This window comes from Trichomonas vaginalis, chromosome VI (genome assembly GCF_026262505.1).
Source record: "Trichomonas vaginalis G3 chromosome VI, whole genome shotgun sequence".
Classification (NCBI taxonomy): Eukaryota; Parabasalia; order Trichomonadida; family Trichomonadidae; genus Trichomonas; species Trichomonas vaginalis.
The window spans coordinates 10231859-10245807 of record NC_067208.1 but is presented as its reverse complement, the minus strand read 5'-3'; the positions used below and the strand labels follow the sequence as shown (position 1 = coordinate 10245807).

The following is a 13949-nucleotide window of genomic DNA, read 5'->3' as shown; positions in this document are numbered from 1 at the left end:
CAAAATTGCAGAAAGTCAATATGGAACAAATAGCTCACTTAAAGCTACCCAAAAGCTACTTCTTGACCTCATGGATAGTTACCGTTTAGATGTCAGAGTGGAATAAGACAATTAAAATTAAACTTCAAACTAAGAAAGCTATACTTCCAAAAGTTAAGCAGAAATGAGAAAGACTTTCCAGAGCTACTTACATGTAAGGGACTTACCCTTCAAGCAGTCCCGACCAAAGATGAATTTGTTGACATTGTCCCAATTTTGTCCGAAGTCAGCTCAGATGTTTCGAACTGCTGCCAACATTATCCAGAATCTGAAAGCGTTTGCTGAACTTCTTCCGCAATCTCAAAAAACGTTTTTTGGTTTCATGTTCGAAACTTTTATCGGAAAGAACAACAAACGTTCAGAAGAAGAACAAGATATTATTTTTTAAACTTGTTGTATGACATAACTGTCATAACAAGCTTTTTTGAAGTAAAACCGTCATTCTCAAACCACTTCATTTTTCGATGTCCGAACAAGCACCGAAGCCGAACACCAATGGCAGATGTCCTTTCAAGGTTGCCAGACAAGCGCGACCAATTCATTTATTCAAATTGCCCAATTGAAAGCTCAATCTGACAAAATTCACCATTAAGACTTGCTCCAAAAGTAGTCTTATGAACAAGAGATGAAGGAACTTAAAGACGATTCCTCAAGTGAACCAAGCTTCCAAATGAGAAAAATGCCTTGAACGATTCTACGGATAACCTTGCGTCAATTTTACGAGAGAGAAAACCGGAGACCCTTGCAGACTCCATCTACCGTTTATTCGAAGAGATAGACGCATCTGGAAGGTACTCGAAAGGACAGAACATGCCACACCGTACTTCGTGAACACAGAATTGCGAAGGTTATTTATCAAAAGAAGAGGAAGAAGAGGAAGAAGAGGAAGAAGAAAGAAGAGAAACACCGAAGAAGAGGAAGTTTGGGCAACCCTTGTTGCCGATGACGGTTACGAAATTTCCCAACCCTACCCAACCAAATCCGCAACAGGGAAGACCGGCAAGGTTCTTACCCCAGTCCTCAAACAACTTGGACACTTGAACCTTAACCTTCGGAATCGCGTTCAATCTCCATGGGCAAGCTTTGTCGCAATTTCAATGGGTTCCAAAATCCAGGCAAGAGACGAAGGTCAGACACATTTGATCGGTGACAAGCTCAACAACCGTAAGGAGAACCTCGAAGTGGTTCTAAAGAGTAAAAAAATTTATTTTAGGGGGAAACCCCAAGTAAATTTAGGTGTTTATTTGGATAAGTATGTTAAATTAAGGGTAATTTGCAAAATTAGTTCCCTAACCTTTGAATTGGGCTCTTTCGTTATCCCAGTTGCGTAAGGAGGTCGTCCCAGAGGAGTTGGTAGAATTGCCAATCCAAGGACGATTTGTCCTCCCAGGCATTGAGGATGTACTGCTCGTAAGTTTCATGACCTCTGCCTTGCACCAGACACCTCTCCCTTGGAACGTAAGGCTTTTCGAAGTGCTCGAATGCGATTGGCTGCGTGACCATCCGAAATGACACTTTTTTTGTCCGTTTGGTCAATGTTGTGTCTCGTGCCATAAGTCGATGAAAATACAGACAACAGGTTATATATGAGTTTGAGACCAAGAATGGTGTACTCGACCTGTCCGATTCAAAGACTCCGAGGGCGACCATGAAATTAACGGAAATTAGTAGGAAGGAATATAAAATGGACTGGTTGCCACCACCTCCACCTCCACCACCTTTACCTGTTCCTCAAGTAAATAAGCTTTCCCGTTCCCAAGAATTCCACATTTTAATTCAAATTCGAATAAAAATTTTTTATTTCATGCAATGTTTTATTTCTGTGCCGTCTTCAGTATGCCCCAGTACTTACGCTTGGAGAGGACATGAACTTCGGTGAAAATTTTGTCCAATTTGAATTGACCCATCTTTTCACCGACCATTCCCATTTCAATGAGTTTGTTGTATCCTTCTTCGTTCGTCATGAGTGCATCAATGTTCTCATAGTAAACCTTCATTGGATTTGACTTCGGAGAAGAATTTGTTGTAGTTGTCAAGGACTGCCTTTGCGAACTGAGGGTAAGACCAATGTTCGACAATAGGTTTTAATGTGGTTACTAAGCCACTTTGACTTGAGTGAATTCGTACTTCAAAACAAAAGGAGAAAACCTTTTTTTTTTTTTCCCAGATCAATTTGTTTTTTTCTTCTTCTTTTTTTTCCCGACCCACTTTTCCCCTTCCAATAAAGTTTAACCTTTCTTTTTTCATCTCGTGAGGTTTTTTTAAGGTTTTTTAATGGAATATCCCCATGTCGAATTCATAAGCAATTTGAGTGTCATTGCAAGTTTGGGGTTTGAAGCTTTCCTAATATCATACAGTTGTTGTATGACTTTTCCAACTGTAATAGTTCCTTCCCGGGAACTCACCATCTTCGTTTGGAATTCCAGTCGGAATATATGGACAAACCTCATGTATGCAGCGTTAAGGTCGACATAGTATAATCTTTTCGTTTGAGTCGAACTTGTCGCAACCAATTGGTCCAGTTTGTGGAAATTCAAAGTGAGTCTCTTATCTTCTGAGAAACTTCTCCTGTTATCTCATAAACATCGTCGAAGCAACCTGTTTCATATAAAACCTTCTGACCTAACTCAGATGCTCTCCAATACAATTTGACGTCAATTGATGTCTCAATGGAAGTTTGTTTATAGCATCTTGAAGTTCTTGCAACCTCATTGGAAGTTCTCTGGTTCAGGTTGGTATCCGAACAATCCAACTCCTTGTGGAATTGTGTACTTCTTTTGTACTAGAATTTGTCTGGAACAACTTTTGGTCTTGCTAACAGTGAAAAGTTTGTTTCGTCTTTGGTACAAAAGTTCTGTCAGCTTGTCATCTGGAATTGGTTCCAACAAACCTTTCTCGAAAAGAATGTTTACAGCTCTGACAATGTTGCACTTGCCTTTTCCGAACAATGGGTTTGTAAGACTTTCGTTCAACATGAAGTGGTTGTGGACAATTGCAATCTTCAACCATGGTAAATTGAACCATCACAACATAGTCGTCATGTGAAGAACCTTTCTCAGTCGGAATGTTGACTCGGATATTGACATTTGCCAACGGTGCAATTTTTGCCAATTGACCTCTGAGAATGTACCTTGTCTTCACACATGACTCAAGATACTTCATCTTCTCATCTGTAACAAGACCAGAGTTCCTGAGACATGTAAGAATACAAGGTTCATTGACAATTGTTTCAATTGAATTGTAAATTCCATACCTTGTCAAGTCAATGTCAGACTTATTTATGAAGGGGAAGTATCCAGCATGTTGTCTGACTGCTTGAGGGTTAGGTTGGTACCATTCGAACTTGACACTTGCAATTCCTTCAATTGCATTCAAAATGTCTGAGTCGAGTCAACCATTTGTTCTCTCTTTGTAGTCTTGAAAGCGTCAAGAAGCATTGCAGCTGTTGTGACATTGCCATGTGCATAGTAAATGTGACCATCCAATCTGTTATGGTCAATCTGAGATTGTATCCTTTCTTATTTCCATCTTGAATTGCAGCAAGTACTCCCATGAAGCCTTCTTTGTTTCTTTCTTCGTCAAAGTTTACTGTAAAGGTTCGACCAGATGTAATTTGACTTCTAACTTCACGATACTTCTCATATGCATATCTTGTTCTTTCCATGGGAGCATGACCATCCTCTGCACTACCTTTTTCCTTCTCAAGGATGCAATTGGTTCGTCATGTTTCCAGTAGAATCTGGCAAAGCCGTCGTGTCCTTCAACTTGAGGTTCACTAACATCGAAAGGCATGTCCATAAGACGTTCTTCTTCTAACCTCTCTAGTCTGTTTGGATAATTGGCACGTGCTGTTTCCAAATCCATTTCGTAGCGAAGACCAGCCAGTTTGTCATAGACTTTTATGGGTCTTCCCTTCCTATATTTAAAATTCTTCGAAACTCTCCAACCATATCTTTGCAACTCTGCTTTTATTCTAGCAGACATCTCATTACTCTATATATGGGGGCATTTTTATAAAAATAAAAAAATGTTTTTTTCTTTACTTAACATAACGCCTGCTGCCATAAGTCTTTGACGCCAACCCTACCAGCTAATGAAGGTTGACTTGGTTTAGTTTGGAAACTAAACTTTGGTTTTGGTTTATCTTCAGTTTTTGGTTTTTCTTCTTCTATCGGTTTTTCGTCACTTTTCGGTTCCTCTGACTTTACTTCACCTGCAGGAACAGTTGTGTCGTCAACATCTTCATAAATATCATATGCCATTTGTTTTTGTTTTCCTTTCAACTTTTGTGTTTGTTGTAAAGTTTAGAATATTTCGACTCTAAGTCAATGAGATGTTCTATAATGAACTGATGGTCAGTGAAGTAAACTTTTCATCTGTTGTCTCGAAAGCTCCTTCAGACTTCAATATTTTATTTGTGAGAGTCTGTTTCTTTTTTGAGATACTAGCCGTTCCATTTCTATGAAAAGTGACTTTATAGTTAGGGTTTTATTTCCAGACCTGGCACTTTCTATTATTGAATTTTTCTCTTCATCTGTAAGTTCTTTGACAGGTTTTGACAATGGTTTCTGAACTTTTTGTTTGTGGTGTCAAATCTACCGTTTCAACTTCTTCGGTCATTTCATCTCAGTAAAAAATTTTAGTTTGGTTTGTTTTCAACTGGTTTTTGTTGTTTTTTAAGTCGGTCTAAAACTTCCTGAGGTATAGGAAGAACTTGACAAACACGTTGTGTAACTGCTGGAAGTCGACAAATCCATCTTGAACCCATTTGTCTCAATGCTGTATTGTTCATTTCATCTCAGTAAAAAAATTTACATTCCCACGTTTGAGGCGGTTGAGGTTGGTTATTGTTTACCCATTGTTGTGCATGGTTATATCCTCTGTTAAAGAATCTTTCACCTTGGTCCATATAGTGTCCTGCTTGGTTATAGTAGTCATTTGCTTTGTTATAATAGTTTCCTGCTTGTCTTCCTACATTGTCCATCCATCCTTGAACTTTTCCTCTTGTTTCAGGATTTGGAATAAGATTTGCTGCATCTCGTGCTACATCCCAACCTTTCTGTACAGTTTGTATAATAGGTTGTGCTTTCTCTTTAAGTATACCTAATGTACTCAAAATCTTCCTTCCAACTCAAATACACCTCTGGCTATTGTTCCAACTGCGGGCAAAAATCTGGATGCAACTCCTGCTAATGCGCCAAATAACCCATTTCTTATGGGGTAAAAATGACGAATCCAAACAAGGCCCCTATGTTTCTAAGGCAACAAAAAAAGCACTCATGATAAAAATCTTTAGTTCAACACCAAATGCTTGGTTTATGGATATCTTGGAAAACATTCCGAGGTATAGAGAAGATGGACCACCATACTGGCTAATATTTGTCGGTCAAAACAAAGATACTGTGAAGCCATACCATTATGGTCCAAAAATATTTTAGATGTGAAAACTGCTTTGACAATATTCGTTGACAAATACCATCCAACAAAACTGACATCTGACTATGAAAGTTCTTTCAAATCAGATGATGTAAAAAACTATCTGCGTTCAAAAAATGTAAACCAATATTTCATTGTCGACCAAAACCATTCTGCTCTGGTGTCATTGACGGTTGTATAAAAATGTTAAGAGACTTAAACCAACCACAAGGTGGTGAAGCAAATGAAATGTCATATGACGACAAGTATAGACACTTCTCCATGGCAAAGATGAGACAAGTTTTAAATATTTACAATAGCCGTAAACAAAAAGGTTTGGGAAACCACTCCCCCGAAGAAATGAAAAACAACCCTGACTTAGAGAAAGACTATATATTTAATAATTTAGTCAAAAGAGACAAACAAGAAAGAATGCCGGGCTTCAAACTTCAGAAAGGTGACAAAGTAAAATAGAAATACCTAAACGCGACCCATATGAAAATACTATTGACTATGACAACAATGGGAACCCGACAGGTACTCACATTCGTGTTCGTAAAAATAGAAGAAAGTATACAAGAGAATATTATGAAGTTTTAGGCAAACATGGCAAAATGTACACACTGCAAGCAGAAGATAAAACGACTATTGTCAGACCTCGTTTCAAACTTGTCAAAGTTCAAGGTGGTATACTTTCAAAAACAGTTCCTAACAAATATAAGACAACTCCTGACGAATATGCTAAAGAAGTTGAAAATGACGACTAAGCAATTCTATACCATGCGTAAACTTCATGTAAGGTGGCATGTATTCTTTACTTTGTCCCGTTGTTTGTGTATATCCTGAAACGAAATGTGTATGGTTTCCTTCTCCTGAGTGTCATCCAGTAACAATTTATAGCAAACTTAACGTCGTCTTTAACATCATATCCTTGACCTTTTGTCATTCCGACCAATCCCAATATCTATGCTTATGCCAACCTGCTTGAGATGTACTTAAATCTATGTAGTGACTGTGTGCAGGTAAATTTTCACCTGAAATCGTTTTACTTCCACCTGTTTCCTTTGAAGAGTTTGCACAATACAAAAACCTGTCGACTATTTGTTCCCATGCCCCAACACCAAACATTACTTGAGGACCTCTTGCTTCATAGATGTATAAATAGAACCTACTGGGTTCATTAAATCAAACATATGAGACATTATATGGATTGTCTCTTTTGAACTTAAAATATAGTGCAACTATTTCAGGTTTCTTCTTGGTTTGTGTCAGAATATTTTTTATAATATAATCTTATGTTTTCAGGGTATGTACAATCTTGACTATAATATTTATTTCTGTCATCTTCATAATAGTATACTATTCTCGTTTTTTCTATTGCATTATATCTTTTATATCTAATAATTCTAAATATAATGTTTGCTTTTTTGGGTCTACACGTGCGTCAACACCATAGTCATAATAATATGGTGCTGGAGCTGGGTCAGGCAATGTCATATCTGCCATTTCATAACTCTTAAATATTTCTTTTGTTCGTCTCCATATAAGTTTAAGTAGCAGTTGTTTGTCTAATGGAACTTTAACTTGTGTACCATCATTCTTTATATAGCCTACATACATTTCATTGTTATATTTTCGGAATGAGTTTATACCGTATACCATTTTTTAAGGAGTGTACAAACTCCCATCTAAATATTTGTTTTCTTCATTGACAGAAAAGTCACCAACAAATAGTTTCAATATTTTTCGTTGTTCCTATCAAACTTTGGTATATTTCATTGACATATGTTTTATCTGCTTTCTTTCAAGGTAACGTTTAAGTCTGTTATTTCAGAAGATGTATGTGTATGTCCAACGTCACTTTTCCTGTTTAAGGTTTCTTGTAAGTTTGTAATATTTGCAATGGTATGTGTATGTCCAACGGCACTTTTACTGTTTAAGGTTTCTTGTAAGTTTGTAATATTTGCAATGGTATGTGTATGTCCACGGCACTTTTACTGTTTAAGGTTTCTTGTAAGTCTGTTATTTCAGATATAGAATGTGTATGAGTTTTTTAGAATATTCGTTTTCAGCTCTTGTCACTTCACTTGACATTTTATTTGTCAACATATGTTTTGTCTGCTAGTTCAGGATGAGTATGTTCTTTTGTTGCATAAGCATTGTTAGCTCTTTCTTCTTCTTTTGCTATTGCATCGTCTACATATTCTTTGTCAGCTTTGTTGTCAATATCTGCTTTCAAAAGAAGTTCAGATATAGGTTTCTCGTTTAAAGTTCCTTTTGTTGGATTTATACAGACAGTATGGTTCTTATTGTCTTGAAACAGAAACTCATCTGTCATTGGGTTTAATGTCAGTTTTAAGTTTCCTTCTTTCAATGACTCAGATATCTTAGAATAGTTTGAAAAGTTTGTTGTGTTCTTATTTAGAGCTTGCATAATGAGTTGTCGTTGTGTTGTATTTCTCTCATGGAAGCAATATCTTTCGACTTTTTATTCTAGATAAAATATGCTTCCAATAGAAAAAGAAAATTCAAGAGTTGCTACAACTAAACCATTAGATGAACTTTTTACTAATGTCGGTCAAAAGTTTGAGACAGAGACCGTAAAGCATGAAGGCTATCGTTTTGACTACCCATTAAGATGGCTAAGAGACCCATCTGTCACAAAAGCTATTGGCTTTCGTAGAATGAAGTTTGTGTCTGTAGAAGATAAAAGTTTTTCCATTTATTGTAAGGTTTCATATAGATTATATATCTGAAGGGAAACGAAAAATGTGGGAAGAAATTGAGCTAATACAAGTTGACCTTTCATCTTCTCTACAGACTGCGTTAAAAAATATAGAAGATAAAATAAATTCATGTTATGCAAAATATGCTGATGAATATGCAAATACCGAGAGCACACTTTATGTGAGAATTGTATATGACAAAACAAAATTCACAAGTGTCATTTCAAATCTACGAAAAAAATCCAAATAAAGACGAACAAATATATACAGAATTCACTGCAATGTCATGGTATTATTTGCAAAGAATGTTAAATCAAAGTCGAACTTCCTTTAGCAAATATTTACAGTCGATATGCAAGAGATGAACCATATTTATTTAAAGATGTTTTCGACCCAGCTGCTATTATTGTTCATGCTTCATTTTCTGGCGCCCAAAACTCTTTCTTATGCTTGGCAAATGACTTTTACGAAAAACCTACAAAGTTATACGAACCACCAAGTGGAAGTATTTCAGACTTTCAAGTATGGTTTACTACAGATGGAAGAAAAAGAATAATTCCATTATACCATGCTTTTACTTAGAACTTAGTTTCATATACAACTACTATCGAACGGTAAAAATATAATTTTTTAATACGGTTGAGGTGTTGGATTTGGTTGCCAACTAGACTGTGGTGCAGGTTCAGGCTGTTGTATAACAGGAGCTTGTTCTTCTGGTTCAGGGTCTTTAGGTATAATACCAACAAACTGACCTACCCTTTTACCAATATTTTTGACACCGTTCCAAATTCCTCTTCCTACGGTTTTTATTCCATTCCATATACCTCTTCCAACATTTCGAAAGAAGTTTCCTATCTTACTGAAGAAACCCATTTACTATATGTAAAAATCTAATGTCCGCCTAGTCTCTTACGTTTCCTGTTGAGTTCCATAGCATTCTTTAACTGGAGCTCATACATTCTTTTCTCCTCTGGTAGAAAACATATTCTGGGTCAACTCCTGTGTTCGCGTCATCTGCATAAAGTTGTTTATATCCCACTTCAGGGTTTGTATAAAACTCTTTCCATCTCATATTTGCATACCATGGTGGCAAACCTAACGCAGCGTCATTTGACATGGCAGTTTGCATTTGTACATCTGTTGGCACTTGACCATAGTTTGCCATTGCAGTTTGTATTCTAACTTCATTTGGAATATTCTCTGGGTTTGGTTGTCCAGGTTGCTGTGCATTCGCTAAGTTCTGTGCGTCCATTTAATATTAGATAAAAATATCTCTTACGAGTACATATACTGAACATTTGCAGGCATTGGTTCATCTTCATATTCTCTGTACTTTTCTGCCACGTCAAAGAAATAAATGACACAATGGAAAAAACCTAAAACAAGTAGTCCGATTTCAAACCACATTTACTTACTAATAAAATTTCTTTGTTATGACACTTTCTCCAGTTTATAGGACCTCTCTCATATTCTATCTTGTCATATATAAACTCATAGTCATGTATGTCCTCTAACCATCTCATAACGGTTTCCAAACCACTTTTATCGGATGTAAAGTAAAAGCATGGATGGTTATGTAAAACGTCTAAAGTTTCTAAAGAGTCTCTCAAAGTCCAGTCTACTTGGTATTGAAAATCCATGTGTTATAGAACGGCGGGTCCACTATAAAGAAAACATTTTCCTTGTCTTTATATTTTTCATACAAATCTGTCCAATGACATCTCACAAACTCTATACCCTCAATATATTTATCTATGTCCTCTTTGAAAACATTTGTATAGTTAAGATATAAAACTTTTGACATAAGTGTTTCAATGTCATGAACTCTTATAGCACCACTATATAATAGTCTAGCAGATATACTATTCCAGTCTATATATTCTGCTTTTTTCAAAACCTCTCTCACAATATTTTTGTTATCTAATGGTATACGTTCCATCTTACCTATAGGTATCTTTTCTTTTAACTCTTTCAATATATTGTTTGTGTCTGGTATATGTTTGAGACGGTCCATATAGTTGTCGAAGTCATTGCATATAATCTTTGAGTCTGGGAATATTATATGGCACAAATGGGATATATAGAAACTTCCACCGAACAAATCTACAAATGTTAGACCATTCGGTAGTTTCTTAAGTTCTCTCAATATAATATCTTTACATCTACTCTTATTTCCAAAGAACGGTAACGGTGGTTTTGTAAAATTCATTTATATATAATAATAAAAATGTTTTTTCCTGAAAAGTGACAGAAAAGTGACAAAACATGAAAACATATATAATTTGTGAAAAGCGACACATTATATAATGTTTTCGACCCAGAAGAAGGCTTCTTCCCAGAAGCAATGGAGGAAGAAGAAGAGTCCTCCGAATTCACACCAGAAGACTAACAATTTTCCGAATAAAAACTTCATTTATACTAAACATCTTCGGGGCTAGAGGGCACGAAGTGCCTGGAAGCCCCACTCCCTTTTTTTTTTTTTTTTTTTTTTTTATCATATTTATCCTTCGCTTTTAAGATCATTGAATTTGATTTTTATATAAAATAGTTATATATTAGAAAATAATATGAGTTTATGTGATATTATTTTTCAGAAGATTTCATTCTATATGCCTATGAAAAGTACTCTCAAAACTAACTTTTTCCTAATTATAATTAAATCTAGAATATTGTATTATGCTTAGTATTATTTCATTTTTCTCATTCAATTTAGAATTTACAAATGTCAAAAAATTGAGAGCTGTCACTTTTGATGAATTTCTGTTTATTACACACTTGATCCCAACATTGTTTACTCAACATTAAAAATATTATTGCAAAGAAAACATTTGATTTAATAAACATTTAATTTATTATAATTAATTTTTTATTACAGTATAGTAAAAAATGCTATAAATAAATTATTATATTTTATTAAAATGTGACTTTTAATAGTAAGTGAATAAAATAAATCAGGAATTGGGAAAGAAATAAGGTTAATTAAAAATAATGAAAATTACAAGTTTAAGGTTAATGAAAAGTGACAATGGGCGAGTTTGTCCCCCACTCCTTCTTTTCAATTCTATGGCCTTACCCTTTCAAAAATTGAATCTATTTTCAAAATTGGCGATTAGCCAAATATAAATATCTAAGAATTCCTATTATGATCTGACAAAAACTCATTTTATTGACTTAAAAATTGAATGCCTAAATTACTCTCAATTATACGCAAAGTCGCATCATTTACCGGCATTTAAGTGGAATCAAAATTTATTGAAATGCTTTTGTTTCTTATTCTTGAAGATATCACTTTCCCTCCGAACAATTGTACGTTCAAGAGCAATGGTGCTCAAGGTGTTTTAAAGTATTTTAAAGAGTCAGAACACCGTTACAATGTTAGTTCCTATTATTTAATAGCTGATAAAAATACTTGGACAACAATATCAGGATCATTCTGTCCTAAATCCACTGGAACATATACCTTAGTTGCAAGTTCAGTAAATAAAGTTGCTTGTTCATTTAATTTTGAGAAACCATATGTAAGTAAAGTGGTTCTATTTGTGATGCACTACATGATTATCAAAATTTGGACTTAATAGCAAATAGATGCTATCCATTTGTTGTCTCAGGAAACACAATATTTTCTCCAAAAGTTCAAGCTAAAATCAATGGTCAAATTATTGATTCATCAAATTCGGTGTTAATAGATTGTTTAACAGATGATTGCTTGCCTGGTTATTACACAGATACGTGCGAGAAGAAGAATGATGCATATTGTAATGAAAATGGATCACCAGAATATGGAAGAACTTCAGATGGAATTGGATGTGATTGTGATCAATTCAAGGACAATATCTTCTGTGAAGATCAATCTAAGTATGTTTTCGAAGAAGGGAAGCGAGGTGTTCAGATGACATCGAAATACAACGAAAATTTGATATCAGCATCACAAGTTTATGAAAACATCGACATGATTGAAATGAGTGAATCATATGCTAAAGTTTATATTGAATCAACATTGTTTGTTCCACAGAACACAGATCTCCAATTTCACTTAGTTTCTTCACCAGAGAGCAAACTATATATCGATGATGTTGAGATTGAAGGAGGAAATCTTACTGAAGACATTTATTCATGTGATGAAGATCCAGCGATGAGTGATTTTGAAAGTCCGAAGAAATATTTCGAACGAGGAAATCACAAAATCAGAATCGAAATGAATCCAGGATGTGCGATGCATGATCAATATGTATCACTGAAATGGAAATTCTATCGATTACATCGAAATCCTAATCCAAACTCCATTGACTATGAATCCATTCCATCAAGATATCTAGGATTACCAACAAATCAATAAGAAATGGAAACTTTGATGATGAATTAATTGATAGTAAAATTTAATGATTTTACCAACATATTTATGAAATCATAAATCATTTGCAGATAGAAAAATCAAAAGATTAATGATTCTACATGTTGATATCATGTAAAACATCCTGCATATCTCTTCAAACTTAATGTATAATAATGATCATAAACAGTCCATTTTATTGAGAAAATAAAATAAATAGATTGTTGCATATAATAAAGTGCTAGAAAGAGTATATATTTTTATGTGTATAACAAAGAATCATTCATTTCATGATTTTTTAAAACAAATTTTGAATATTCTTTTCTGAAAGCTAAAAAAAGAACTAACAAATATAATTAATACCTAAATTCTCATTAATACATTTCCAAAATCAATGTATTTTGGAAAATTAATAAAAATAAATTTAATTTTTGAAAATTTGTTTGAAATAAGCAAATGATTCATATGATTTCAAGCTTTCTTGTATTCATTGTATTTGATAAAGAACGTGGAGATGTAAGAACAATCAATTTTTTTGTTATTTAGCCAAAGACAAGCTTTCTTTGAAGATTTCGAGTTTTCCATTAGTATATAGATAGTTCCATCTTGGTATTGCTTCGATGATTCGATTTTTCCGAATTTTTTAATCATATTCAAGATAATATTTATATCATTGCAAAATCTGATGCCAAAAGACCTTTCAACTGATCTAGGATAGAATAGAGTTAATTTTATCTCTTTCCCATTAATCATACTTAGATTTAATAGCCTAGAAGCCTGAATTGCCTCAAATTCACTTGAAAAATACAAAATAAAGTAGTCTTTCTTCTGTTCAGCAAGCAAAATAGTACCTACCTGTGAGAATACTTCCTTTATATCGTTTTGATCTCCTTCAAAGTTGTAAACATATACTAATGGAACTGATTTCAACATTGGTAAAGTAATAAGCTGTAATTTCTGTAAAACTATCGATTTTATAAACTCTTTATACTCTTGTTCGCTTGTATATAGTTGTGTAGCAATAGATTTTCCTTTAAATTGAATAGTTTCTAATTGTTGAAGTTGAGATTTCGAAACTTTCTCTCGAAGTTGAACTATTACTAGTCCTGTGTATTTTCCTTTGTTATCTTTGATTATTGTTAAATCTTCGATTTCAATATTTAATTTATCTTCAATTAGCATATAGATTTCGTAGGATGACATGCTCTTTGACATGATTTGTAAAGTAAATATAGTGCCATATATTTCTGATTCTATTTCTTTTTCTTCATTTTTAATAATACTTGAAAAAGGATCAACCATATCCTTGTAAGAACGAGCTTTATATCTATATGGATCATATGATGCTCCTAAATCGGTGTCATTGTCTTCTTCTTTAATATGCATCAAACAAAAATCAAATTTGAAAAATAAATATTGAATTTTATCGATTGGATTTA

The 13949-nt window shown here is 34.2% G+C and overlaps 3 protein-coding genes across 3 annotated transcripts, besides 3 other annotated features; 1 reads left to right on the top strand and 2 right to left on the bottom strand.

Annotated features, from left to right (window-relative positions):
- Positions 1-1830: 1830 nt before the first annotated feature.
- Positions 1831-7507: a mobile genetic element.
- Positions 7508-8810: 1303 nt separating this feature from the next.
- On the bottom strand, positions 8811-9053 carry TVAGG3_0838700 (serine threonine-protein phosphatase family; the record flags this gene model as incomplete). The annotated part of the gene is made up of 1 exon (XM_001319165.1): positions 8811-9053. The coding sequence occupies one exon, from the start codon at positions 9051-9053 to the stop codon at positions 8811-8813; it is 243 nt and encodes an 80-aa protein (XP_001319200.1).
- A 1860-nt stretch (positions 9054-10913) lies between these two features.
- Positions 10914-10950: a mobile genetic element.
- A 1-nt stretch (position 10951) lies between these two features.
- Positions 10952-11228: a mobile genetic element.
- Positions 11229-12069: 841 nt separating this feature from the next.
- TVAGG3_0838670 (uncharacterized protein) lies at positions 12070-12516 on the top strand (the record flags this gene model as incomplete). Its single annotated transcript, XM_001319163.1, has 1 exon — positions 12070-12516. One exon carries the CDS (start codon positions 12070-12072, stop codon positions 12514-12516), a length of 447 nt encoding a protein of 148 aa, XP_001319198.1.
- Positions 12517-12981: 465 nt separating this feature from the next.
- On the bottom strand, positions 12982-13896 carry TVAGG3_0838660 (RNA-binding domain, RBD family-containing protein; the record flags this gene model as incomplete). The annotated part of the gene is made up of 1 exon (XM_001319162.1): positions 12982-13896. The coding sequence occupies one exon, from the start codon at positions 13894-13896 to the stop codon at positions 12982-12984; it is 915 nt and encodes a 304-aa protein (XP_001319197.1).
- Between the last annotated feature and the right edge of the window lie 53 nt (positions 13897-13949).